Source organism: Drosophila kikkawai, chromosome 2R, assembly GCF_030179895.1.
Source record: "Drosophila kikkawai strain 14028-0561.14 chromosome 2R, DkikHiC1v2, whole genome shotgun sequence".
Lineage (NCBI taxonomy): Eukaryota > Metazoa > Arthropoda > Insecta > Diptera > Drosophilidae > Drosophila > Drosophila kikkawai.
This window is the reverse complement of record NC_091729.1, coordinates 8,795,189-8,822,271: the sequence shown is the minus strand read 5'-3', so window position 1 is coordinate 8,822,271 and position 27,083 is coordinate 8,795,189. Positions and strand designations below refer to the sequence as shown.

Sequence of the window (27,083 nt, the reverse complement as noted above, 5' to 3'; positions counted from 1 at the left end):
TTTTAAGCTACTTCTTAACTTCTAGCATGTAGGTTACGTTAGGTTAGTCCGGACGGACCTCTCGGGGCCAAGCATAGGCCAATATGGACCTCAGTTGTCCGGGAAATTTCTGGATGAACAGTCTAGCATATACATATGTATTTATACTTTTTATAATAACTAAAGGTAGATAATACAAAATTTGTCTTATCGCTTATTTTAAATTCGTTCGGCTTAAGCTATAAAACCTTTATTTGCTCACTTGACAAATAATAAAGTTTTTTTTAATGATTTCAGCTTTTGTTTGAATAATTTCCCTGATTAAAAATGATTCAGTTTATTTAAATTACAAGGGAGTTATATCTTAAGGGCCCATTCCGTTTGGTTTTATCAAAAAAATCGAAATTTTTATTGCACTTTTCGATAGCTAAAGTATGTCTAGGATAACATACTAAAAGGTCAAATCGAAATAAGTAATAGTTTTAAAAATTATGAGCCATCGAGCCGACAGACTCAAATGCGCTTTCTGGAAAACAACATTTTTCGAGCTGGCGACCGTCATATCTCAGTCAATTATTATTAATGTTTTTTTTTGTTAAATACACGTAATTAAGTTATCCATGGAAGGGCCTACAACTACATAGATAGCTTAAATTACATGTTTTCATCGACAAAAAAGTGAAGACAATTTTCAGTAAAAATGACACTAAATTTTTCAAACGTCGCCATTTTGCTATTTTTGATTCAATTTCGATTAAAGTAGTCTATTCCCTATCCACACTTATACAAAACAAGAACATTTTTAATTTATTTTGTTTCAGACGATTTTTACGACCTGTATAAGGGTCGTCAGAAGGGTTCCTTTTTCATGCAGTGTGTCCAGTTTCAGGAAATGCTTTAATTTTTTTGTAAGATTTTACATAATCATTTTTAAACTATTAGAAATATATGTGAAAAGATTGAATTATCCATGTTTTTTTCTACAAAAATGTGAAAAAAAATTTCCTAAGGATAGCCTATATTTTGACTTACATATACCCCTTAATAGAACTACAGCTTTTATGTCTAAGAGAAATCATTTATCTTAGATGTTAAGAGTGGAGAGCAACTTTGAAAACACAGCTTACCAGGCAATTCTTAAAGCTGGTAAAAATATAATTAAAGAAATGTAGGAAGGCACGTTCTTGTCTTTTCAGCGGTCGCAAACGAAGTGTTCTTTATTCATTCTTCCATTCTATGCTTAGCCTATTACATGTATGTATTGGTGTGTCCGTTGACGATCGTGCGAAAGGGACATACAGAGTAGTGTTCCTAAGCACGATCTTCATGTGAGAGCGAGATGTATCTATTGTGCTTATAACTATCGTATAATTCAGCCGTGTATGTACAATAGGTGTGTAAGTGTATAGGGTAGTGTGACTGTTTGCTACCTCGGTTAGTGTGGCTGCTTGCTACAGAAATTAAGTTGATAGAATAAAATATATACATATATTCATTCAACATTTGCCATTTTCTAGTAATATTTAATTGAAATGTGGTTCCATTTAGGTACTATCAGCCATCTAGGAAATCAACGCATTTTGTTATAATATAAAATTTATTAAAATAAAAGACAGCGGAAGTTACATACCTCAAAAATACCTATGTATTTATACTAATAATCGTGATTAATACAAGTCTAATTAAATCCCGAAATGCCTTATGATTTGTGTAATTCCTTAGCTTTAATATGTCTATATATTTTGGCCTAACATTAGCTCATATAAGGACTATGTTAAACTAGGACCCTTAAGATTCCATAAATCCCAATTACGAAGTGCCAACCATTGTCTCTTAATTCCACCGGTTAATAATTCCTAAACTTTCCTTATTGAGCGATTAAGCTCACTTAGATGGCGGGGCATTGGACCATTTTCCGCTGCTGGAATGCCTCAAATCGCATAATTACAACTCAATTTCGCAGTCTTCGCTCCGATTCGGATGCGGGCGATTTGGGCATGCGGTTTAATCTAATTACACATACGCCACGTTGTGCAGCGTTTCGCAATCACCGTCATCGTCGCCGTCGCCGTCACTGTCACAGCTCCAGCGCAGTGACTGCTCACGTATGTGAGTCACGTTTTCTTGCCGCCGACGGGCACTCGCAAAGGAGTTGGGAACCGCTTTTGGCTTAGCCAAAGTTTCGGCTGATTAATGGCCAACTCGAAAGGCCCAAACATAAATAAATAATTTATTAATTAACGCATCGCTCAGGGGCTCGAGTCATAAGCTATTAAGATCACTCTTGCAGCCTTCCAAGACGAATTCGGTGTCCCTGGCAAAAGTTTTCAATTGAGTAGCCGGTATTTTCCAAAATACTGGGGCCCTGCCAGGCAGTTCATCTTCATTTTTATGCAATTTTCCGCCGGTTGGCTCAATATGCTTTTATGCCATTTCCAAGTTGATTGATGGCCCACTGAGATTTACACATTCCCCCGCGCCCCACTGATATGTTTTGGCATCATCATTTAAGCCTCGTTTCATATTCATGGCAATGGCAAATGCCTTCTATTGATGGATGAATTGTTGGCATCCTGAACGGTTCAATAAAGTTATTAATTTGCTTATTGTTTTGTTTCTGTCATTCGTTTCAACAACAGAGATTTGGGAAACAACAACTTGACCAAGCTGGAGGCGAACTCATTCTTTATGGTGCCGAATCTGGAGGAGCTGTGAGTATATGGGATTGAAAAGCTAATATCGAATACGAGTACGGTCCACCATGTCAGTTTTGAGGTCTCTTTAATTAATAACAAGCTTACCAATCCAAAGTGCCCAGATAATCCCTTTCTACCCCCGAAACTACACTGCAGACCGAAAAAACTCGCAACTCCCTTGGGGTGTTTTAGAACCCGCAAACTTCACCATTTTAATCTGCGTCCGACTCGGACAACAAGAGTACAAAATATGACAGCACAGAAACTTTCGTCATTTTAACAGCCAAAGTTGGCTTCGACGGGCGGGCAACTCATTATTCAATTTCACAGCGAAGCCGCCCGCAAAAAATCACAGCGGTCAACGGACGACCCGACCCTGACCAGACCGCAGCCCCGGACCGCAGGTCCTTGGTAATATAAATTACTTGATTACGCTGTGTATTTCAGCGAGTTGGCACGATTAATTACTCCTGACTGTGCTATCCTTGCAATTTCCTGCACTTTGGCCGACGACACTCGACTCTAGCTTGGCTTTATGCCGGCCATCCGGCCATGCTTTAGGTATTATTGTTGACCAAGGGAAGGTTTATTTGCAGAACTTTGTCCGACAATAGCATCATTAATATGGATCCCAATGCATTCTACGGCCTGGCGAAATTGAAACGTTTGAGCCTGCAGAACTGTGGCCTCAAGTCCCTGCCGTCGCAGTCGTTCCAAGGACTCGCCCAGCTGACCAGCCTGTAAGTATGCACCGCCAAGTGTTTGAAAATAAATACAGCCCTCGGTGTGTTTGTGTTGATGTTTGCTTCTGAGCATTGCCGTTTAGCCGAGGATATCGCCGCGAAGACGGAGGAGTGGAGCAGGACCCTCGCAGTCGCAGCAGGATGAATTTGTTTGCTTCCACGCAAACCCACTGCCGTCCACAAACACATCTGCACTCGCTATTTTCCTATATTACTGGCCTCTTCCCCCTGCACCTCTCTAAGTTCTCTATTTTTTGCCCCTTTAATTTGGACACTGGGTAATGGCTTAAACGCAGCCAACTGAATGGCAACGCCCTGGTCAGCCTGGACGGGGACTGCCTTGGCCACCTGCAGAAACTGCGCACCTTGCGCCTGGAAGGCAACCTCTTCTACCGCATTCCCACCAACGCTCTGGCAGGACTCCGAACACTCGAAGCACTGTGAGCCCCTTGTTCCACCTCGAGATTTAAGAGTATTCATGGATCACCTTGCCCTGCATGCCCCTCGAAATCCATAACACCCAATTGGCGATTGCTTAGTGTTCTAATCCTAGCTGCTGCTGCCGCATTATACTATATGTTGTGTGTGATAACCATAGAATTAAGTGTGTTTTTGGTTAATTTGAGAACCAATCAAAACTCCTAGTTATTAAATTATCTAAGTATTCATGTGCCGAAAGAGTGAGGAGTACCACATGGAACCCTCTTTAATCTTATATATAATATGTTAGCTTTCATGAAACCCATTAAATCAAATTGCATGAATAACCGTCCGCGCTTAGTGACTGAGCGGTGAAACCCATATAAACAAACCATTGCCAATAACAATAATTTTATGTGCATGTTTTTCAAGTACATTGACCCCCTTAAACTTCCGACATCCCAAGTATATTTCCATTTTTAATCTATAAACCCACTCGAGCCACAAAAAAGCATTGAGTTAAATGAAAGTTGGGGAATCATAAAGTCTGGCGATTGCTCATAATTTCTGTCTTCTGCTCCCACTTTAACCATCGACAGCAATTTGGGCAGCAATTTGTTGACAATAATAAACGACGAGGACTTTCCACGAATGCCAAACTTGATCGTGCTGTAAGTAGTCGAGGTCTCCTAGCCACTGTACTCATGTGCCCAAGTTTAAGCATTTATCTTCTTTCCTTTCGCAGTTTGCTGAAGCGAAATCAAATCATGAAAATCTCCGCGGGCGCCCTCAAAAATTTAACTGCTTTAAAAGTTTTGTAAGTAACAACAACTACATGCGAGAACTTTGAATACTTTAAGCACTGCATCCCGGAAACACAAACGCCACATGAGCCGAAAAGACACGGCATACACCCACTGACACCGAGGCGCCTTCAAACTCCAATTGATATCAAATAGTAGAACGATACTTGTATTGTAGAGACAAAAGCCGATTGCCAAATTCTCTATTGGCATTTCCGTTTACATTAACCAGAAAATGCGGTATAAATAAGAGGCTAAGAATTATGATTTCCACATTAAGAAATCGTCACATCATAACAATTGATAGTCTATTTTTTGTATATTTTGTCAATGTTAGGTAACAATTAATTTTTAATATAGACTACTTGCGGAAAAAATAGGTACATGCGTATGAGGTTTGTTTCAAGTCCTATAAAATTTGTTTTATAAACTTAATGAAAAAATCTACTTTATTTTTAGTTTTCGTACTTATTCTAGATAATAAAAGTAGCTGTCAACAGGATTTTACAATTCAAATTTAGAGACAGGAATCAATTTTCTCCAAAAAGAATAATATGTACAGACATTTTTCTAAGCCTAGAACTCGGAACGTATTGAATATTTTTCACTTAATTGTTTTTATTAGGGAATTTAGATTAGTATCCAGTATACCCACCCTTATTAAAGGCAACTTTGGCTATTATTTTTTGGCATTCTAGCCATAAATTTGTGGAAAGCCCTTACTAGAAACTGAGACCAGGTTTCTTTACCAAATCTAGAAAATGAATATGTTAGTTCTAATTCGACGCTCCAAGTCTTCCCTTATATTTTCGATCGAGTTTAAGTTCGGTAACTGACTTATCTAACCCATAACGGTTACCTTGTTGTACCTAAACCAGGCCATAATGACTTTTGATCGTACATGAAGATATTGCTTACTTCCGGATTAGTAGAATATTTTTAATAATAATAAATATCTTTTAATAATGTCTCGCAAACTCATGATGAAAACATAAATACCCTGAACAGAATTTTTAAAAAGCGAAGAATACAAAAAAACCGATGCAACTTGAAGCCAGAGCAAGTGGCAAGTGGAAATGGTGTTTATCCGTTTTGCGGCCATGGCTCGAATAAATTTCAATTTCCCAGCAAAAGCGTGGAAAAGTTTTGGTTCACTTTTTTACACCGCCTTCGGTGAGTTGAGTTCAGCTCAGTAGGGTTCAGTTTGGGTTCAGTTCCGACAGCTTAAACTGTCGTCGCCAGCGTTGACGTTCTGCGCTGCTGTTTACCACAAATTTTTGGCTTTTGCGCTGCACGCCCTCCGCGTACCCATAAACCGCTCTGGCTTCCTTCTCGGCCACCCCAAATTCACCGCCCACCGCAGGGCAACAGACAAATATGCAAATTTATGTTGTGGCTGACAGAGTCCCATTCTCTGACTGAACGGGGCTAAGGAGGGCGACACACCAGGAATGCATCAGACGAAAGTGAAAGCTCTCGCCGTGCATCGCGTAAATCTAAACGTTTGCGAAGAATGGGTAAAATTTTCCGTGTGCATTCTTGCATTTGCCTCGAGATTTATGGATGCAATACCTCTAACCAGCAAAAGAGTGTTAGAGTGGGTCATAAATGGAAATGGCGGGGAAAATGATATGGAAAGTTGGTGGCCAGAGAGCATCTGTTGTTTGCCGTCACCACTTGGCCTATAAAACAGTTATCGAAGTTGCCAACAAAGGTGTTTAAAATAAAATGTAGTAAATACTATTCGTACTTTTAATCATAGGAGAAATTTAAGAATCTGTGATCTTGAAAAATAAGATATAACATAAATATACAAGATTTTATGTTTATTTTTAATAAGTTTTTGTAATAAGTCAATGTAACAAAGAGACCAGCTGTAGATGGAGGTTATCTCAACTAGTCTTAATCTATATTTTCCTCTTTTTTAGTAAAAGTTTAAAAGGTTAGTTAAGGTTAAAAATCCCTTTACACTCTACAGAAACTGGCTTTTCCTACAAATCCTTTTGTTTTTTAACGAACTAAAAAGCCTTGTTCATATTTTACTAAAATTCAACATTTTTACTTTATATATTTATAAATAATTGAAAGTTTTGTATAAAAACTCCCGCTAGCTTTATGTTCACGCATAAATTCAGATTCCAGGACCCTCGCAATTGGAAACGCAGGACTCACGCCTTGGTCTACGTGGCGTCACGTAGAAAAACTGACCCCAAACAAAGTCATGCAAATGGCTCTGATTTTTTGAGAAAAGAAAATGCGAGACCGAAATTTGCAACTCAATTTCTATAATCGAAATCAGGAAATATACATAGTTCAAACATCGCTTACTCTTTTTCCGTTGCAGGGAGCTGGATGATAATTTAATAAGCAGTCTGCCCGAGGGACTCGGCAAATTGTCGCAGCTGCAGGAGCTGTAAGTATATAAAATAAATACAAATTCAGGTGGTCGAGCACGATAAGCCCGAGCGGGGAGTGGGGACCTATTGAAACTGCAACTGATGTTGTTGATTTGCCGCAACATTTCCTACTTCGCCCCTGCCTGACGACTAGCAGGGGGATGCCAAAAATCATAACGCATCATTACTTGGCGAATTTATGGCCGCCACCCAGCACCGTTTCCTCCAATAACTTGCCGGCCGAGAATCGAGGACTGCAGTTGCATCTTGTTTTTGTCGCACGCTGGCTTCCTTGAGATGCGATGCCCCAGTGGCAAGACCACAGTCCGCGGCAACTGTCACAGCAATGCTGACATCGTTTGCGATGGCAAGAACTCCCCGAGGAAATTCAATTTCTGGTAAACAGGATAATTATGAGCATGTTAAATGTTGCGATAAAAGCCACGCTGTGCTGCATCTGCGGAGCCATTGCATCCATGATTGGGGTATTACGCTGGAGAGTGAATTTGTACGAGAGAAGGGGCAAAATCCGTCCGATTTCTTGCCATGTGTGTGGCACAAACAAAAAATTAAATTTAAAAGGATTAAGAACCCCCAGTAAGTGTCTGCGTTCTGTTGACTTCGCTTGGAAAAGAATGGCAGTCGATGCCACAAACTTGGCGAGATAAACAGAATGATATTGTTTGCGGAGAGGTTACTGTGAGAATTCAGTTACATTATCGTCTCTCTTGTTTTTAAACTGCTTGCAATCCAATCCTTGCCATAATTTACAACGAATTCAATTCTTAAATCAAAAGTAAATGGTAAAGTAAAACTGTTTGGTATTGATATTAGATTGCTTTTCCCCCCAAATGTGTGCCAAGAAAACCAAAAGACGTTAACAATATGAGCGCCCAAAAGTGTGCTCGTGTCACAGTTTATTTTTGGCTTTGTCGGCGTGTTTGTGGGACTTGACTTTTAAATGCAGCTGCATCCGAGTGCCACTTGCCAGCAGTGTGTATCCGAAAGATACTTTTCTTGGCATTGGGTAAACGTTTTTATTAAGCTTTCCCCACCTCTTTCCCACTATTCTCCCGCCAGTTCCATCACCAGCAATCGACTGCGCTGGATAAACGACACGGAGCTGCCGAGGAGCATGCAAATGCTGGACATGAGGGCCAATCCGCTGTCGACCATTTCCACCGGGGCCTTTCGAGGAATGACCAAGCTGCGGAAGCTGTGAGTATCACTTGGCTCTGTCCTGTTCAGCTATTCGCCACAGCTCAGTGGGTCAAAAGGGCTACTTCTGATATTAAAAGACTCTTTCCCCCAGGACTCTATCGGATGTGCGAACTCTGCGCTCGTTTCCAGAGCTCGAGGCCTGCCATGCCCTGGAAATACTCAAACTGGATCGCGCCGGCATTCAGGAGGTGCCAGCCAATCTATGCCGTCAAACACCAAGACTGAAGAGTTTGTACGTAGGAACAACCCTTTTGAAATTAGTACTTTGCAACATTGATTCCCTTCTTTTACGCACAGAGAACTTAAAACCAATTCCCTGAAACGCATCCCAAATTTAAGTAGCTGCAGAGACTTAAGGCTGTTGTGAGTATTGATGCACCCCCTTACTTTTTCAGACTAGAAATATATTTCAAACCTCTCCTCGCAGAGATCTATCCAGCAATCAAATTGAGACGATTCAGGGGAAGCCCTTCAGCGGTCTGAAGCAGTTGCACGACTTGTTGCTCTCGTACAACCGCATCAAGGCTTTGCCCCAAGACGCCTTCACCGGCATCCCCAAACTCCAGCTGCTGTGCGTTATTATCGAACGTGAAATACGAAAAAACAATTACAGTTTTTGTTACTTACAGAGACTTGGAGGGAAATGAGATCTCCTATATTCACAAGGAAGCCTTCGCTGGTTTCACAGCACTTGAGGATCTCAATTTGGGGAACAACGTGTTTCCCGAACTACCCGAATCGGGACTGAGGGCCCTGCTCCATCTGAAGACCTTCAACAACCCAAAGCTGAGGGAGTTTCCCCCACCAGACACCTTTCCACGCATCCAGACGCTGATCCTCTCGTATGCCTACCACTGCTGCGCCTTCCTGCCTCTGGTGGCGATGTCGGCTCAGCGGAAAACCTCCCAGGTCCAGGAAGCCGTACTCTTTCCCTCTGACGCCGAGTTCGATATGACGCTGTGGAACAACAGCATGATGAATATTTGGCCCCAGATGCGTGAGTACTCGGAACACTAAGGTATCCTCTTAATGCCGAGCACTATATTCCCTTGCAGATAATCTCAGCAAGCAGCTGGGAGCCACCATGCACGATCCTTGGGAGGCAGCAGCCAACTTCAACGAGGACCAGCTGCAGTCGCAGAGCGGAGGTCAGATCGCCACCAGCTTCATGGAGGAGTACTTCGAGGAGCACGACGTGAGCGGTCCGGCCACGGGCTATGGCTTCGGGACCGGCCTGTTCTCGGGCATGTCCGCCGAGGACTTCCAGCCGGGTTCGGTGCAGTGCCTGCCGATGCCGGGTCCCTTTCTTCCCTGCGCCGATCTCTTCGATTGGTGGACCTTGCGTTGCGGAGTATGGGTGGTCTTCCTGCTGGCCCTTCTGGGCAACGGCACCGTGGTGTTTGTGCTGTTATGTTCGCGCTCGAAGATGGACGTGCCGCGGTTTCTGGTCTGCAATCTGGCGGCCGCCGACTTCTTCATGGGCATTTACCTGGGCATCCTGGCCATTGTGGACGCGGCGACCCTGGGCGAGTTCCGCATGTTTGCCATTCCCTGGCAAATGTCGCTGTTGTGCCAGCTGTCCGGTTTTCTGGCAGTGCTTAGCTCGGAGTTGTCCGTGTACACGCTGGCGGTGATCACCTTGGAGCGCAACTACGCCATCACCCACGCTATTCACCTCAACAAGAGGCTCTCCCTGCGGCAGGCGGGGTACATCATGAGCGTGGGCTGGGTCTTCGCTCTGATCATGGCCTTGATGCCCCTGCTGGGAGTCTCCGACTACAGGAAGTTTGCCGTGTGCCTGCCCTTCGAGACGACCACGGGTCCAGCCAGCCTGACCTACGTGATCTCGCTGATGATCATCAACGGCTGCGCCTTTCTCACCCTGATGGGCTGCTACCTGAAGATGTACTGGGCTATCCGAGGCAGTCAGGCCTGGAACACGAACGACTCGCGGATAGCCAAGCGGATGGCCCTCCTGGTCTTCACCGACTTCCTCTGCTGGTCGCCGATAGCCTTCTTCTCCATCACGGCCATCTTTGGACTGCAGCTCATTTCCCTGGAGCAGGCCAAGATCTTCACTGTGTTCGTGCTGCCCCTGAACAGCTGCTGCAACCCCTTCCTCTACGCCATCATGACCAAGCAGTTCAAGAAGGACTGCGTGACTCTGTGCAAGCACTTCGAGGAGTCCCGGGTGGTGGGAGGAGGCGGAGGAGGACATGGGCAGGGGGGAGCCCGGGGGGCGGTGGCGCGCACCAAGAGGGGTGAGCTGCCGCCGCCGCTGCTGCCCGCTGCGGCCGTCGCCCATCCGCCGGGCTGCCGCTGCCTGAGGATGCTGCCCAGCGAGATGCCCAACTGGCACAAGATGGAGCAGACGCCCAGTCTGTGGCAGCGCCTGCGGGCCTTCTGCTGTGGCGACCGTCGGCGACGCCGCAAGCAGCGACGCCAGCCGCAGCCGCGCCGCCAACGGGCCTACACCGCCGCGGCGGCCAATCCATACCAGTACCAGTTCGCCGAGCTACGCCAGCAGCGCCAAAACCGAGCCAGCTCCATCTCCAGCGAGAACTTCTGCAGCTCGCGCTCCTCCAGCTGGCGACACGGGCCGCCCTCCTCGGCCCCCGTGCCGCCTGGCAACTGCAGCATGCCGCTGAAGATGCTGGAGCCGCACGGCTACCCTCACGGCGGCGGGCACGGCCGGAGGCGGCACTCCGCCTGGCTGATAACCCGCAAGACGTCGCAGGACTCGAACCTGTCCAGCTCGAGGAATGATTCCTCGGCCTCGGCCACCACCGCCAGCACCTCGACCTTCCGTCTCTCCCGCTCGAGTGCTGGCAGCAGCACGCCCCTGCCATCCATCATAGGTGAGTACAATGGCTCCTGATTGCTTTCCTATAACAGTAAGATGCGATTTTTAAAGCCCACAACGGGAAGGCCCAACTGGATGCGGCCAAGCCGAGACTAGTGCGCCAGGAGGCTGTCCAGGAGGAGGAGGACTCCTCGCCTCCCCGGCTGGGAGTGCGATTCTTGCCCACCATTCCCTCGGCAGCGGACAGCTCGGTGATTATGGAGGACGGCGACTCTGCCAACGCTGGAGCGCCCAGTTTCCTGGGCATGCCACTGCCAGGAGCCGCCAGCGGCTTCCTCATTGCACCGTCATCGCCAACACCAACACTTTCACCGCCACCCCCAGTGGTGCTGCAGCCGGCGAAGCCTCCGCCCGATCCCAATGACGCCCCGCCATGATGGTGGGACTACGGCTGGCGGGGCATGCGCAGAGCCAACAGGGAGACCTTTCTCTAGGGTAGCGGGAGCAGGAGAAAAGCTGACTGTGTTCGTAGATTGTATGCGGGCGGGAGAATATGACACCTAGGCTAGTAAGACACCAAGTATGCAGAGTCCCATTAGGAGTCTGCGATATATATATGTATATGTAGTGTTAAGTAGTCAATTTGTTAAGTTAGAGCAGGACCCAGTCAACCATTAGATGTCTCACGAAACCCAACAGGGCGACACAGCTTTAAGGAGACCAGTCCGCAGTCCCATTGAATTTTCATTCAGGATTAATACGAAAAAATTATTTTCAGAATATATGGTTTATTCTTTAATGATGTAGAATTTGTTTTTCTCATTTACAAAATTACAAGAAATAGTTACATGGGAAGTTGACACAAAGTATTATGCATAACTTATTAAATTAGATTGCATTCTTAGCTTTTAACCGTAAATGTTAGGCGTAAATATATAGATTAATTTATAGATGCGTGTATTATGTTCGATGATGCCAAGCATTCATCGGTGTATACCTTGAGTGAAACGAGACGATTACATGCAAAACCTGGCCATAAACATTCGAATTAAATAACATTCACATACATCAGACTGTCTTTTGATTGCGAAAGCCATGGACTGTCCTAAAGATTTCTCAGCTTGGTTACAGAAATAAGAAAGAAAAACTCTTCAATTATGAATTTGAGCTGCCAAAGAGTACTAAATATTTCACTTTTTAGAGTTTTCAGGGTTCTAATATCAAATTTTATAGAAATTGAAGCTGAGGTGGAGAACAGTCTGTGGCTCCTGAGATTGCGGAATTAGTCCCCCAGACCTATGGCCTGCTCGCTGGCCGCCTCCTCGCTGTTGGCCAGCACAACTCCGTAGGAGGGGTTCTCGATAAGGTGGGTCCTCTGCTTGTCGCCTTCGCGCCGCCGACGCTGCAGCTCTCGGATGACCAGCAGGGGCGTCATTACCAGGGCCAGGCAGAGGAGGATGGCCAGCACGAACATGGTCCAGTGGAAGGCCAGGTGTCCAGGCTGGGATGAGCTGACACCGGAAATAATTCCCTCGCACGTGTCCGGGGCTGTGCACTCCCAGCCAAAGCGACAGCCCTTGGAGCAGACCGGCTCGCATTCGCTGCTGCTGCCGGGCATCATCTGGTAGCCGGGCAGGCAGACGCACTTTTCGGGCGCCAGGCACTCGGCATTCACGCACTGCGTCGAGCACTGCGGGCTGCAGAAGTTCGGCTCGCTGGCATTGAGCACTACGTGGCCGGGATTGCAGTCACAGTGCCCGGGAGCTGAGCATACTCCGTTCTCGCACCTGGGCCGGCAGGTGGGAACACACTGGTACGACACCTTAGTGTCCTCGAAGCCCGTCAGGCAGGCGCAGGTGTTGGGCTCCACGCAGGTGCCGTTGATGCAGCTGGGCGAACACACCGGGTCGCAGATGGAACTAGAGCCCGTTCGAAGCTTGTAACCTTCATAGCAGCGGCACTGACCCGCTCCTACGCAGTGGCTGTTCACGCACTTTTGCGGACAATGCGGCTCGCAGGAACCGCGCGGCCAGCGCTTCGCGTAGCCCTCGTCGCACTGGCAGACCTCCGGGGCAATGCAGCGGCCGTGTCCACAGTCCTGGCTACAGATCGGCTCGCAGACACTCGATCCCAGGGTGGCACTGGGTCGATAGCCGGAGAAGCACCGGCACTCGTTGGGCGACACACAGCTGCCGTGCAGGCAGGGCTTTGAGCAGATTGGAATGCAGTAGAAATAGAGCAGCGGCTGGTCGGAATGGATAAATGATAAACCAAGAAAGGTTAGTTACACATAAATTTAATTCTTGATATCTAAAAGAAATAAAATTGTCAGCCTTGGGATTATTTAAGTGTTTGCAAATGTGCAGATGAGTTCATTTTATTACAAGAACTTCTTACCGTGTAACCCTCCAGGCAGGTGCACGTCTGAGGACTGCTGCAGATCCCGTTTCGGCAGCCCCTCTGGCATTGGGGCTCGCACTCAAGAGAGCTTGAGTTGACAAAGTCATAGCCCGGATCGCAGCTGCAGGTGTTGGGATCGATGCATTGGGAGTTGGGCCTGCATTCCGGCTGACAGGTGGGCGTGCACCGATGCGGCGAGGTCTTTACAAAGCCCCCGTGGCACTCGCACTGACCGGGAGAGCTGCAGAAGCCGTTCTCACAGCCGGACTTGCAGGTGGGCACGCACACATTGCGGGAGCCGTCGGCGTAGACATAACCCTCGGAGCAGGCACATTGCCCGGGTGAGATGCAGGTGCCATTCACGCAAGCCGGCTCACACACCGGCTGGCAGCCTGAGGTAAGTTTACCGTCCGTGTGGTTGTAGCCGATCTTGCAGTAGCATTCCTCGGGCTCCAGGCAGGCGCCGTTGGCGCAGCCGCTGGAGCAGATCGGATCGCATCTCCAGGGCTGGCCCAGCCGTGGCGCATGGCCGGCGCGGCACTTGCACTCGTTCGGCGCCACACAGTCGCCGCGGAAGCAGGCGTCCTGGCAGACCGGCACGCACTTCTTCAGCTTTTCGTCCCGCTGGTAGCCGACGTTGCACACGCACTTTCCACCCTCCGCGCAGTGGCCGTGGGCGCAGTTCTCCGAGCAGACCGGCTCGCATACTGTCCTGGAACCGTTGACAAACTTGTAGCCGGAGACACACTGGCACTCGTCCGGGGCCACGCAGCTGCCGTTCACGCAGGACTCGCTGCACTCCGGCTCGCAGTGGCTTCGATTCCGTCGATTAGAGTAGCCCTTGCGGCACAGGCACTCATTGGGCGCCAGGCAGATTCCATCACCGCAATCCTTGCACTGGGGCGCGCATTCACTACGGTGGAAGGACACACTGTCACATAATTTGCCAACATGAAATTATTTGTAAGGATACTAACTCGGCTTCATTTCGCTTGTAGCCATCGCAGCAAACTTCTTCGGACGACATATAAGTCTGGGGGAAAAGAAGTAGGTGAAATAACATAATTTCTTTAAAGCAAAACAATAAGATATTCAAATGATTCTTCTTAATATATTTTAGAATTGTGGTTATCATTTTAAAAGAAGTGTATTACTTGGGAAAATAGTTTTTTATACTCGCAAAAATTATATTTGTTCGCTTTGAATACTAACTATTTCATTGAAGGGATTGGTAATTTTGTTTCTGTAATCAATTTTTTATTAATTGTAAATAATAATATTTTTTAAGCAATAAAACCCATAAAAAGATCAAAACACAAACTGTCCAAAGAGAGCCATACTACTTGTTTGGTTATTGTCGTATAATATTTAAATGTTTATCAATAGCTCTCAAAAAAAGGAAAGCAAAAAGAATAAAATTAAAAAAAGTAGAACTTTTTTTTTCGATTTAAAATTGGTTTCAAGCAAAAAAGGATTGATTACTGTACACTTTTTCTTTTAGAATCCAGAATCTGGTTTCCACAAAACATTTTGTAAAGGATAATTTAATTCTTCACAGCAAAACAATTTTATTTCAATTTAATTTTATGGTGGAAATTTTTGAGGTATCTGAATTAATGTTGAAAGATAATTGGAAATCGTAAAAAATGCTTTTAATATATTTAATAAATATTTCACTTCTCAGAGCTGAATGGAAATTGGCTCCAAATAATTTCAAGATTAAGATTCACTTTACTTACTTCGGTTCGAGTTCTGCCCACCAAGGACCCGCAATTCCCAGTGCAGTTGGCCATATTCTGATTCTTTCGCATTGTCACCAGCGTACCGCGCATTTTCACCATTCTTGAGTTTCGCAGGGGTTTTGCTTGGTTAACAAAAATCTTTTGAAAATACCCAGATAAAGTACTCACGGGACTCGTTCGACACAGGCCTGGACCTGCAGTCCTGCACACACTAAGAATACCACTAGGAGAGACCACATATTCCTTTCCGATCCTGGGAATAACTCTTGAATGATGACTGGGTCGACTGCTCACTTGGAAACACACTTGGCAAATGATCAAGCGATCGGCCTCCAATGGATCCGATGAACGAGCAACGCGGACTTGCACGCTTATCGTTCTGTGTATTCCTCCGCCTATCGCCTTTTATGTGGGACAGATACCCATGTGGAATATGTGTTTAATGAACCCAAAGACAGGGAGAACATTAGCCCCAGAGATTGCGATTCGAGTCCAAGTGCAGTCCACGCAAGTTGAGATCCTTAACATTGAATTGCAAGTAAATCATCGTCGTGCGATTCTGGCTATTGTTATCTGTTAAATACGATTGATTACTTTGTTGAACAATTACACAGTTGTATTTTTATTCTATTTTCTGAATCTCTTGGATGCATATGTATTTTCCGCGCCAAAAAGTACTTTATAATATATTTCACAACTTAATGGAATAGGGAATGAAAAGTTTCTACTATCCATTCGGAATTTAATCGATCCGAAGTTTATAGGTCCAACTAAGCCAATTGTTAAGCAAATTTTTAAAAAGGCTGGCACCACAAAAAATGACTAATCAAACAGCCTCACACAGTTTTATTCAACGCTCTGCACTGTGGGTTATGGCAGCCCAAAAGTGAGGCTTAAAAAGGAAATCAAATTGTGCGCTTGATACATTTGAATATGGTTGTCTGATGTCTGATCAATAAATCATTCATTTTATTAAAACATAATTATTATATGCTATGTAGAAATACACCACTTTTATATATTTTCTTTTATTTTTTTAATGATTTGACCAGAATGAATCGATTCCTAACGATACAATTACAAACTGCAAGAGTATACAAGCTAACTTTTCTTGTTTAAGATATAAAATAGTTGATATCAGCATTAATAATAATATTGACTAAAAAGGAAGCTAAATTTTCCTGTAAGATGATCGTCGAAGTAGGGTCATGCTGATCAAGGATTGAAAGAGAACTACAAAATATTATGTTTTTGTTTTTGCGAATTAATGTCGCTAGAACCATTTTCCGTCAGAATAAAAATAAAACAAAAATTAGCAGCCCCAAAAGCTTCGAATTTGAAAACAATAATTTCGCACTTTCACCCCAATATCATCTGAACGATCAATGTAACAAACCTTACTTTTAAATGAAGTCTAGAGTTCCTGCATTTTTTCGTAGTGTATTTCCTCAACGGAGAAATTAGTATAATTTAAAAGTTGATATTACATTGATAGGGACACAAAAGCTTTGCTCATTAATACATGCACAAATATTTCCTTGATAAGCATTTAGTCATGCACTCACTGCCTTTGAACAAATTGAATTATCTGTAACTCGAACAAGAAACAAATTTCTGTGGGATCAAGGCCACCCAAAAAGACTTTTCAATACGCAATACGCAATTTGTGGTGTACCAGGAAAGACAAGTGTTTAAGTAAACTATAGATCTCACAACTGGAGCTCTTTCAAGGTTAATTTTTTATTTCCAAGCCATAGGAATATTTTTATGTTTTCAAGGTCCTCCAGTTTCTAGGAAGTGTAGGTGAAATTTGAAACCAGGATATTCAAATCGCTTCCAAAGACGAAAGCTTTAATATTCGCAAGCACGAAAGTCTAGTTTATCTCAAGCTCAACGGATGCAGTCTACAGGGAGCCACTACAATGGGAATGTTCCAGACTGAGAGCTCAGTTGAATTCGGAACGTTGAGCGGAACTCTTAAAGATAGCTGAAGTGGAATCATACTTATTTTTCGCAGAAATATCCCCAATATGTCCCAGTTTTTCCATCTGGTGCTTGGCCTCACCCTGCTGGTAGTTGCACACTTCGAAGGGGTTCTGACTTATAGACAAAACGTTTGCTCCCGCAATGCCTATGTAACTTACACTCATTCGGTCTACAAGAGCAAAAGGGTGCCTTACCAGCACCATTCCTTTTGGGGTGGCTGGCAGACTAGATATCGCACTCAGTATGGATGGGAAAATGAGGTAAGCGGAACTACTCAATAAGCTTTAGGTTTAGAGTTCAGATATTTTAATAAATGTAATAATAATGATTGCCGTGGAGTGACATTATATGACTAATAAATCGAGTCTTATACTGGATTAAATGTAATTCCCCTTTACCAAGATTTCTTTGTTTGGAGATCCAGGAAACCCTTTGTTATAGTTTCCCCTTTGTTGCAAAGATTGTTCCAGAAATGTTCATTCGTTAGTGTTTTTCAATTTTATATGCTCCGTTATGTCAATTATCGCAAATATCCAGATGTGCCAAATATTTAAATGCAACATTTTTTCATATAATTTAATATATTTCGCTAAGTACTTAGTCTGTGAAACACAAACTAGATATTTATAATTGGCCCGCTTTCCCCCAGGTGGACTACAAATGGGACACCAATTACTTCTGCTGTCAAGGTTACACAGGATCCGTCGATAACTGCAAGCCAGTATGCTCAAAAGACTGTCCTGTGAATGGCTTCTGCGCAGCCCCAAATCAGTGCCAATGCAACGAGGGCTACGCTGGAGCCGATTGCCACCCCCTGTGCCCCGGGGGTTGCGGCAAGAACGAGGTGTGCGACAGACCCAGTCAGTGCATTTGCCAGAAGGGCTACGAGCGGAAAGCCCTCGGTGACAGCTGCCTTCCCGTGTGCGCCGAAGGATGCGGGAACAACAGTTTCTGCGCGGAGCCAGCCATGTGCGAGTGCCTGCCCGGCTACGCCATGTCGAAGGAAAGCTCCGCCTGCCTACCAGTCTGCGAGGGTTGCGGCAAGAACGAAGTGTGCGACAGACCCAATCAGTGCATCTGCCAGAAGGGCTACGAGCGGAAAGCCCCAGGTGACAGCTGCCTTCCTGTATGCGCCGAAGGATGCGGGAACAACAGTTTCTGCGCGGGGCCAGCCATGTGCGAGTGCCTGCCCGGCTACGTCATGTCGAAGGAAAGCTCCGACTGCCAGCCAGTCTGCGAGCCTGCGTGTGGGCCAAACACCCGCTGCCAGGAACCGAACGTTTGCGCCTGCTTAGAAGGATACCAGAAGGATGGCCAGGATCAGTGCGCGCCCTTCTGCGAGCAGGAGTGTGGCAACCACAGTCGGTGCGTGAGGCCAGGAGTGTGCGAATGCGAGACCGGGTATTCCGCCGGGAGTTCTGGCTGCCAACCCGTTTGCTCCAGCTGCCCGGAGCATGGATCCTGCTTCCGGCCGGATGTATGTATTTGCAATCCCGGCTACGTCATGAAGGGTGATCGCTGCGACCCGCATTGCGCGGAGGAGTGTCAGGACTATGCCCGCTGCGTGGCGCCCAACGTGTGCGAGTGCTATCCGGGTTACGAGTCCACCGGTGACACCGGCAAGTGCCAGCCCAAGTGCAGTAAGGGCTGCCCCAACGGCTTCTGCTTCTCGCCCGAAAAGTGCGTCTGTCTAATCGGCCACTTGATGGGTCCCGATGAAACCTGCGAGCCGCAGTGCAGCCTTCGCTGTATTAACGGCAGGTGCACTGAACCGGAGACCTGCTCCTGCGATCCGGGCTATCGATTCAAGAACGGCTCCCAGCATGAGTGCGAGGCGATCTGCGAAGGAGGCTGCATCAACGGGGATTGCGTGGCGCCGGACGTTTGCCTCTGCCACCAGGGCTACCAGCCGGAGGACAACAGCTCTGTTCCCTCCGTATGCCATCCCGTCTGCCAGGCAACCTGTGTGAACGGCACCTGCTCCGCTCCGGATGAGTGCAGCTGCCTGGCCGGGCACGTCAAGTCCTCGGCCACCACCTGCCAGCCTCACTGTTCCGGGGACTGCGGCTTCGGGGATTGTGTGGCCCCGGAGGAGTGCCGGTGCTGGCCGGGATACGAGCGCACAGCCGAGGGCTGTCAGCTGCAGACCACAAGTACCTCCGAGACAACAGAGTCCGAGACAGTTAGCGACACCACAGACGCCACGATACTGGCCGATACAACCAGTTCCAAGTCATCCGCTGACCTTCTACAACTCCCCCACTGGAACTGCACCGGCGGCTGCCTGTGCTGGGTGGAGTACGACGAGGAGGGAACGCTGAATACCGCCAAGTGCGCCAAGGTGTGTGTGGATGACCAGAACAAACCTTGCCTTAATATGGCCCACTGTCGCTGTGACCTGGCGAGTGGCCAGCTAGCTTGCACTGATGACGGCGACGAGGAGTACAGCTCCGAGGAGGTCCGCTATGTCTGCAAGGTGCCGAAACCCAAGGACACGAGGGCGGAGGCCATGGCCGAAGGCAGAGACCTTGTAAAGACCACCACTTCGGCACCCAAATGGCTGATCCTAATGGGCTGGTGTGCAGGTATAATCGTCATAGCGGCCATTGCAGTCGCAGGCACAAAAATGTATCGAAAATCCACTTCCAGACGTAATGATGAAGGCACAGAGGGGATTTACGAAAACACTCTCTAATATTCGGTTCAAAATTTATTTTTAGTTTAAGCTTTTAGGCTTCAAATGTTTTTAATATTTAACCGTTCAATGCAAAACTGTCTCCATTCCATGTTTAACAAATTTCAAATAAAACAAAAATGAGTGAGATACTAAGTATACAATATATTGTAATCTTTGTTATATTTACAAGATATGTAATGTTCAAAATAAAATTTAAATTATTTTAAAGGGACTAAAAAAAAATATTAAGGACATCTTTTAAGCTTCTCGACCTTTCATTTAGCTCTACTACTTTGATTTATACAAGCTCTTTAGTGTAAATCATTCCATTTTCTCTCATTCGGTCGATATTAAGCGACCTCGGAGTCGCTGAATGAGTTTAAATATCATAAAAGCTGTTTGTAGGGGAACAGCTGATTTCAGTTGCCGATATTTTCAGTAATTCAATCCGCATAATTTGCATAAATAAATTATGACTTTGCCAGGTTTTATATCGATTTTAATTTTATGTAAACCGGGGCACTATTTGATTTTGCTGTTATAGGAACAATCGGTAATTGTAATTATTATTTTAATTTGATTGAAAATAAGTAATTATTTGTATTTAATGGACATTCATTTTGCAGAAAGTTAAACGAATCACTTATATTTTTTTTACAGCAGAGAATATTACAATGCTATGTATGTATCAGAGAGGGCTTTGATAGTCTTAAGATTTAATAAAATTTGAATTTAAATAGCACATACAAAATTTAGCCTCAGATATTTTTACAATCGTAAAACAAAGAAAGTTGTGTACTTCTTTGGCATACTCCTACCCTCGCAGGGTATTATAATTTTAGTCAGAAGTTTGCAATACAATGAAGAGTCTTTTGCGGCACTATAAAGGATTAGATGTGACTTCAGTCATGTCAGTCTTTCAGGTTATACGGAAAATGGGATCCCAGTTCTACAGCTATTTAAGTAAATCATTTTAGATAGTTTGTTTTTCAATTGCAGGTAGAATGGTACATAAGGCAGATTGAGATTAAACGAACATCAGAATAAATGTTGTATTTTTATATATACGACAACATTTGTTCACCTTTTGTTTTGCTTCTTAAACCGAAATCGATCGAATGATCCAATTGCTAACTGCAAGGGTATAGAAACTTCGCTTCGCGAAAGCTTGCCTAATTTTCTTAATGTGAGTCATCATTAGAGTAGCTTTGTATGTTGCGAAAGTAGAATTCTCATTTGTAAATATATTTCCGAAAGTGCGATTAGCGAACTTGGACACATACATACATATGATGTTCGTTTTACATTAATATGTATATGTAGCACCAAACGGATGTGACTTAATTTTTTTGTGAAAAAAAAGTCTGTTATCAACTGGATAAAAAATAGCGCAATTCTTAATGCCAAAAAAATGACCCTACAAAGTGCTTTGGCTCAGTTGAGTTTTTGTGCAGAGCTGTGCGGTTTATTCCAATTAAAATTATAAGTATGAATCGAGAGAAATTGCTAATTGTTTTCGCGGCTCTATTTGCTATTGGATTTAACTATACAGAAGCATTAGCTCGACATGTCTGCCAACAAAACGTAAAAGTTCCTTACATTCGAAAAGTTAACAAAACCGAGCAAATCCCTGGAGGGGTCACTTCAGTTGTGGAAGAGGTACAAATTATATAAAAACAAGAAAGGAAGCTAACTTCGGCACGCCGAAGTTTGTATACCCTTGCAGATTGGTTTCGATGTTTATATTATAGATTTAAATGCTGAAAACATTCACAAAACAGAGTTTCATTACATTTTACCTATACTTATTATGTTTACAGTTTGACAGTTACAGTTTTACATTCCCAGTTTTACATTTTCTCTACATCTACCGACCGGTTTATATGGCAGCTATATGATATAGTTGTTCGATTTTTATGAAATTTATACCATAATTCTAGAATAATAAAATAAGCTTATATCTCAGAGTAGATAAACATACGTTGAAAAACAACGAAACTATAATTTTTTTTCTTTTTTATTTCTCGACCGTTCCTATGGCAGCTATATCATATAGTCGTCCGATTTTCATAAAATTTTTACCAAAATTCTGAAATAATATAAAATGGCCATATCTAAAAAATGGTGCACAAATGTTGAAAAACAGCAAAGTTATAAGTTTTTTTCTACAAATATATCGAACATTTGTATGGCAGCTATATGATATAGTAGTCCGATCTGGCCCGTTCCGACATATATAGCAGTGAGAGCATAAAGAAGACTATATGCAAAGTTTCATTCAGATAGCTTTAAAACTGAGGGACTAGTTTGCGTAGAAACGGACAGACGGACGGACAGACGGACGGACAGACGGACATGGCTAGATCGACTCGGCTGTTGATGCTGATCAAGAATATATATACTTTATAGGGTCGGAAACGTCTCCTTCACTGCGTTGCAAACTTCTGACTGAAATTATAATACCCTGCAAGGGTATAATGACTAATTAGAAAGAGTAATATTCCTATATTCATAGAGTATACTACGAGCTTAATGTGTGTAATCTGTATTCTCAATATAGGAAGCATATAAATTTGAAATACAATCGGTATGTTGCCCAGGCTACGTGGGGTCTCCTGAAAACTGTCAGCGAGCATCAACCACATCTAAGGACATTACATCCACGTCTAGCGTTTCACCCTCAACCGTTAATTATGTGGCTTCTGATGGCGACTCTGAATCATCCAAGAAGCTAACCGAAACACCCAGCGATAATACCGAAACATCAGAGATTTCAGTGGCTGCCCAAGGCGATAACACAAATGCAGTTACAGATGAAACTACCGCCTTTCCTAATACAACTGCACAGATCGAGACAATAGCTACCAAGGAAGACTGGTCATCATTTGCTTTTTGGTTTTTCTGCATTGTGGTTCTTGTGGCATTCGTGGCTGTGCTTGTAAAGGTTTTGGTACACCGCAACGATCGGCGGGCCTATGTTGTCAATAAAAAGTGTACAGCATTTGAGTCAAATTGCTAAAAATCTAGTATTAGTATTCCAATTTTGAAATTGTTAATGGTTGGAAATACACATAAAAACTTGTAAGTGTTCTTTTTTTCAACTTATATTGTTTCAAAACGGAATATAAATTAGTATCTATGCCTGTTTATTCAACATGTAATTTCACATATTACAATTATTATACATAATAAAATATATCGATATTAAAACTTGAATATGAATACTTAAAGACGACATTGCACTATTTCTTGCAGAATGTTCTTCTTAATATTAATGAGATGATAAATTGAAATAGTTAATTAACTCTCAATAATACGTTATAATCAAGAAGAAATGCTACAATTGAGTGGTTTCGACTGTGAGATAATTATTTAAAAAAATGTACTTAAACAAGGCGGAATGTAGAAGAAAGCGTTAATAAATACAAACAAATGTGGATAGAAAATTATTAGCTACACTCATTTTTGCTGTCACCACAAATGTATTTCAAAAGTTAAACATAAACACAAATTTTGTAGGCTAGTAACTTGTGTTTTTATTATAAGATTTCACTTTGGAAAATGTAAAAACAAAAAGTATTGATTTGTGTATAAATATTGTTATATTGAATGGAATGTTAAGGAGCAGCAAAAGTTGTTTAATATACAAATTTAAAAAGTGGTTTCAATTTGATATGTTTATATTTCATTTGTCTCTCTTTCTCTTTCGAATAACTTTAAATAAATTCCTTTAAAATGTTCTTTTGATTTTATAACGCGTTCTCAAAAATGTAAGCTTATTTAGTTTAATGCAGCTTTACTTACAAAGTCCCCCAGATTTTCTATTTTGTTTCCGTATTACAACGTCATTGTCATTAGCTTATCGAGAGCTTCGGTCTCTTTTTCCCTCTTACACTCGATTTTTAAGGTATATTCTCAAAGAAAATCTATCATATTTTCCAAATTCTGGTAATTGTATTCTCGACTTTATTAAAATAAGTTTTGGTAAAACCCGATTTCGAGACAGAAATTACAACACTTTCGACATTCTTTAACAAATTTCTATAAGTTGGATATTATAATATAACGAAACAACATAACATATTTAAATAAGGTGAATGAATCTCAAGGTAAAGGGTAACCACGTCTAAAGGGAAAATGCCGCTCAATTAGTGAAATTTACAAAGTCGATATCCATGCGGGGCTTTTGCCGACTTTGTTAGTTTATTGTTACTTAAAACAACCTTAATAATAACGATAACGGGTTTATTCTAATATTGCCTGCACTTTTGTTATCGCCCCTAAGTCCGGATGTTGTCAATGACATGAACTTTAATTTCAATAAAAAAGTTTAAATTAAAGCAAAACAAGTAAACCTTGTGATCAAGTACTTAGTAGATAAAAGCCAAGCAAATAATAATTCATATTAAAATGTTCGTTTTTATAAACTTGGATACTGTTTTTAGTTCTGAAAAGTTTTTTTCATTCATTAGAGTTATGAATTCTATAAATTAAAATTAAAATTATCTTAAACTTGGATTAAATGCTGGTGCAACCTATTTTTACGATTAAAATTATCCACGAATACTCCAACAAAGTCAGAAGACCCGCAAAATAAGTGAGTAATCCTTCTAGACTGGAACACACATGGTGGACTCCTCGTGGTAGCTAAATCCCGGATCGCAGATGCATCGGTTACGGCTTACACACACGCCGTTGTTGCATTTTCTGTGAAAGTGAAAGGATAGTAAAGGTTAATATTGCAAATTGTGCCTATAATTCAAGAAAAAACTCACTGATAGCAGTCAGCCTGGCAGACGCCATCCTTGCGCTTGTAGCCCGGTGCACAGTCGCACTGGTTGTCCTCCTGGCAGAGGCCACCCACTCCGCAGTCCGGCTCGCAGACTGGCTGGCAACCGACGTCCGTTAGCTGGTAGCCTTTGGCGCAGCCGCAGACCTCCGGCTCGGTGCAGTTGTGCCGCGGACTGTTGCCACAGCCGCTGCTGCAGATGGGCCGGCAGAAGCGTCGCGTCTCGTCCAGCTTGTAGCCCGCATCGCACTGGCAGCTGCCGTCAAGGTAGCAGACGCCGTTCTGGCAGCCCAGTGGGCAGGCGAAGACGCAGTCGCCGTTGTCGTTCTTCACAAAGCCCTCGTAACAGTCGCACTCGCCCGGAGCCCGGCAGCTCCCGTTCCGGCATCCGCACAGGGGCCGGCAGGCAGTCACTCCCCTGTAGCGACTGGCCGAGTAGCCCGTGCAGCAGACCTCGATCTGCGACAGGCGCTTGGATTGGTCTGCCTGGATGACACTGGCGTGCGGGTACTTCTCTACGGTTTCAGGACTGCAATGATGGTAGTAAAACTAGCTTTAGTGAGCTTTGCTTAATAGATTGTCTATGAATAACTTAAAATATTTTCCATTACCCTTAATATATTTTCTTGTATTCTTTGAAAAAGATAATAAACCTAATATGTATGCTAAATAAAACTGTTTTATGCAATATTGTATTTGCGTCATCTGTTAAGGTGTTTGTATATATGTATGCAAGTTAAATTGCAATTCTGATGATATGGATTTAGTCATATATGCTATAACTTTTAATCTTTTTGTACTTCGTATTCAGCCTAGTAAATAGTACGTTTTCAATATGCTAGTAGCGTTTTGATGTAAATAGAAATTATCAGAACAAGAAAATGTTCAGGGCTCATAAGTTTAAAAAGTTTGTATAAAACAAGAATATCCGTGTGTTTGTTTGCCTTTCTTCCTTAAATAGCGGCATTTCTTTATAGAGAAACTTGGAACATCGAAAATATAGACTTATGAGGACAATTTGGCAAAGTTTTGTTTAAATTAAATGAAGAAATGATGAACAAAACAGTTGCCAGCTGGTTATAGAAGATATGGCTTGGATTTCAAAGACTAAATAGAAGATTACACATTATAGATTACAGTACTCAAAGACTTTTAGGCCGTGCTATCAATACAATCCATACTTACGGCACCCATATGCGGCACTTGTTGTGCCCCGATGGTGTTTCATGGGAACGTATCAGATACTCGCGACGCGTTCGCTGCTGATCTACGTTTGTGGCATCTTCGAAATTGGCTGCTCCAGGTCTATTATTATTTCTCAGCTGCCTGTTGTCCAAATAGGCGCCACCATAGTTTCCCGGATCCTGGGAATTGGGTCTTCGCGGGCCATATCGAGACTCGTAGTCCCCGAAATTTGGCAAGTGAGCATTAGTACAATAAATGCTTAATAAAAGGTGCAGAAAACTTAGGCCCAAGCTCAGCTCTGGCAGCCGCATTGTGACTTATTTTTAATATGGAAGTGCTCACTATTTGCCAGCTAAAATTGTACTGATTTTGTTTGAGATTTGTGAGTTTGCTACTCGAACGCTGTTTGTTTGGCGGCTTATCAGAAAAGCTGTGCTGATTTCTCATAAACAGAGCGGAATTCGGTTTAGCTTTTTTAAACATAAAACAAAACAAGTAGGAGAGCTGCAGACGAGTGTGACCGACTTTAAAATACCTGTTAGGCAAAGAATAGATGGTGAAATTAAAAGGAACATGGGTACTCCAAATTCACTATGTCTAATTTGTTTAAATTTATTAAAAACCTAAATTAAACATTGTGAAAGGCAAAAGATGTTGACAAATGAAGAAATAGTAATATGTTGCTAGATGCATGTTGCTAGTACTATGTTGCTAGAAACATATTGAGCAACTAGTGTTGCCAACACAAATGTAGATGTTGCAAAAGTTCGAGAACAGATCTTACAGCTATTTGAATTTATAGGAATACTAATTAAAAAAGTTAAAATAAATTATTACATTAAGTGTAAATATAAAAAAAAAAAAAATTGTTTTTTATATCTGCTCACTTTAAGCGCATTAAATTTTATATCTTATAATAATAGGCTAAGCACCAAAGAGCATACACTAAAATCGGTGTAATTACTAGATTACTTGCTCGCACTTTTTATGCTGTTGTTATGTTTAATCAACTTTAAATTTCTAAAATTACCTTTCCAACCTATGTCCATTCGTGTCTATGTTCCCCTCAATATACAGAGTATCAAGACCTTATTGAATCGGAAGCCATTCCTTCGGTTCGCTATTCGGGGCTTAGACTGGGACCCACTTCGCCGCCTCCCTTCCTATGTTGATAGACCTTCCCTCTCTTAAGGATCGTCGGACCTGCCACGGCGTGATGTTCCTTTAGAAACTAATCAAAGGA

The 27,083-nt window shown here is 43.4% G+C and overlaps 4 protein-coding genes across 5 annotated transcripts in view; 2 read left to right on the top strand and 2 right to left on the bottom strand.

Annotated features, from left to right (window-relative positions):
* The window catches only part of rk (G-protein coupled receptor rickets), a 29,569-nt gene extending 17,605 nt beyond the window's left edge, over positions 1–11,964 (top strand). Inside the window, exons 3-15 of one of the 2 annotated variants that reach the window (XM_017167685.3) lie at positions 2,619–2,690; positions 3,272–3,415; positions 3,715–3,858; positions 4,438–4,509; positions 4,584–4,655; positions 6,986–7,054; positions 8,118–8,255; positions 8,350–8,490; positions 8,556–8,621; positions 8,686–8,829; positions 8,888–9,255; positions 9,314–11,116; positions 11,173–11,964. In XM_017167685.3, coding sequence (XP_017023174.2) covers positions 2,619–2,690; positions 3,272–3,415; positions 3,715–3,858; positions 4,438–4,509; positions 4,584–4,655; positions 6,986–7,054; positions 8,118–8,255; positions 8,350–8,490; positions 8,556–8,621; positions 8,686–8,829; positions 8,888–9,255; positions 9,314–11,116; positions 11,173–11,498 — 3,559 coding nt within the window. In that variant the 3' untranslated portion in view covers positions 11,499–11,964. The remainder of the gene's footprint in view (positions 1–2,618; positions 2,691–3,271; positions 3,416–3,714; positions 3,859–4,437; positions 4,510–4,583; positions 4,656–6,985; positions 7,055–8,117; positions 8,256–8,349; positions 8,491–8,555; positions 8,622–8,685; positions 8,830–8,887; positions 9,256–9,313; positions 11,117–11,172) is intronic. The other variant, XM_070284329.1, reaches the window with a different exon arrangement.
* Positions 11,965–12,087: 123 nt separating this feature from the next.
* Positions 12,088–15,297, bottom strand: NimC2 (Nimrod C2). Its single transcript, XM_017167697.2, has 4 exons — positions 15,201–15,297; positions 14,439–14,494; positions 13,459–14,374; positions 12,088–13,306 (listed from the first exon to the last, which is right to left on the bottom strand). The coding sequence occupies exons 1-4, from the start codon at positions 15,291–15,293 to the stop codon at positions 12,344–12,346; spliced, it is 2,028 nt and encodes a 675-aa protein (XP_017023186.2). The 5' UTR covers positions 15,294–15,297; the 3' UTR covers positions 12,088–12,343.
* A 1,859-nt stretch (positions 15,298–17,156) lies between these two features.
* NimC1 (Nimrod C1) lies at positions 17,157–20,029 on the top strand. The gene is made up of 2 exons (XM_017167815.2): positions 17,157–17,449; positions 17,839–20,029. Exons 1-2 carry the CDS (start codon positions 17,234–17,236, stop codon positions 19,882–19,884), a joined length of 2,262 nt encoding a protein of 753 aa, XP_017023304.1. The 5' UTR covers positions 17,157–17,233; the 3' UTR covers positions 19,885–20,029.
* Positions 20,030–24,038: 4,009 nt separating this feature from the next.
* On the bottom strand, positions 24,039–26,186 carry NimB5 (Nimrod B5). Its single transcript, XM_017167877.2, has 3 exons — positions 25,841–26,186; positions 24,642–25,184; positions 24,039–24,573 (listed from the first exon to the last, which is right to left on the bottom strand). The coding sequence occupies exons 1-3, from the start codon at positions 26,149–26,151 to the stop codon at positions 24,477–24,479; spliced, it is 951 nt and encodes a 316-aa protein (XP_017023366.1). The 5' UTR covers positions 26,152–26,186; the 3' UTR covers positions 24,039–24,476.
* Between the last annotated feature and the right edge of the window lie 897 nt (positions 26,187–27,083).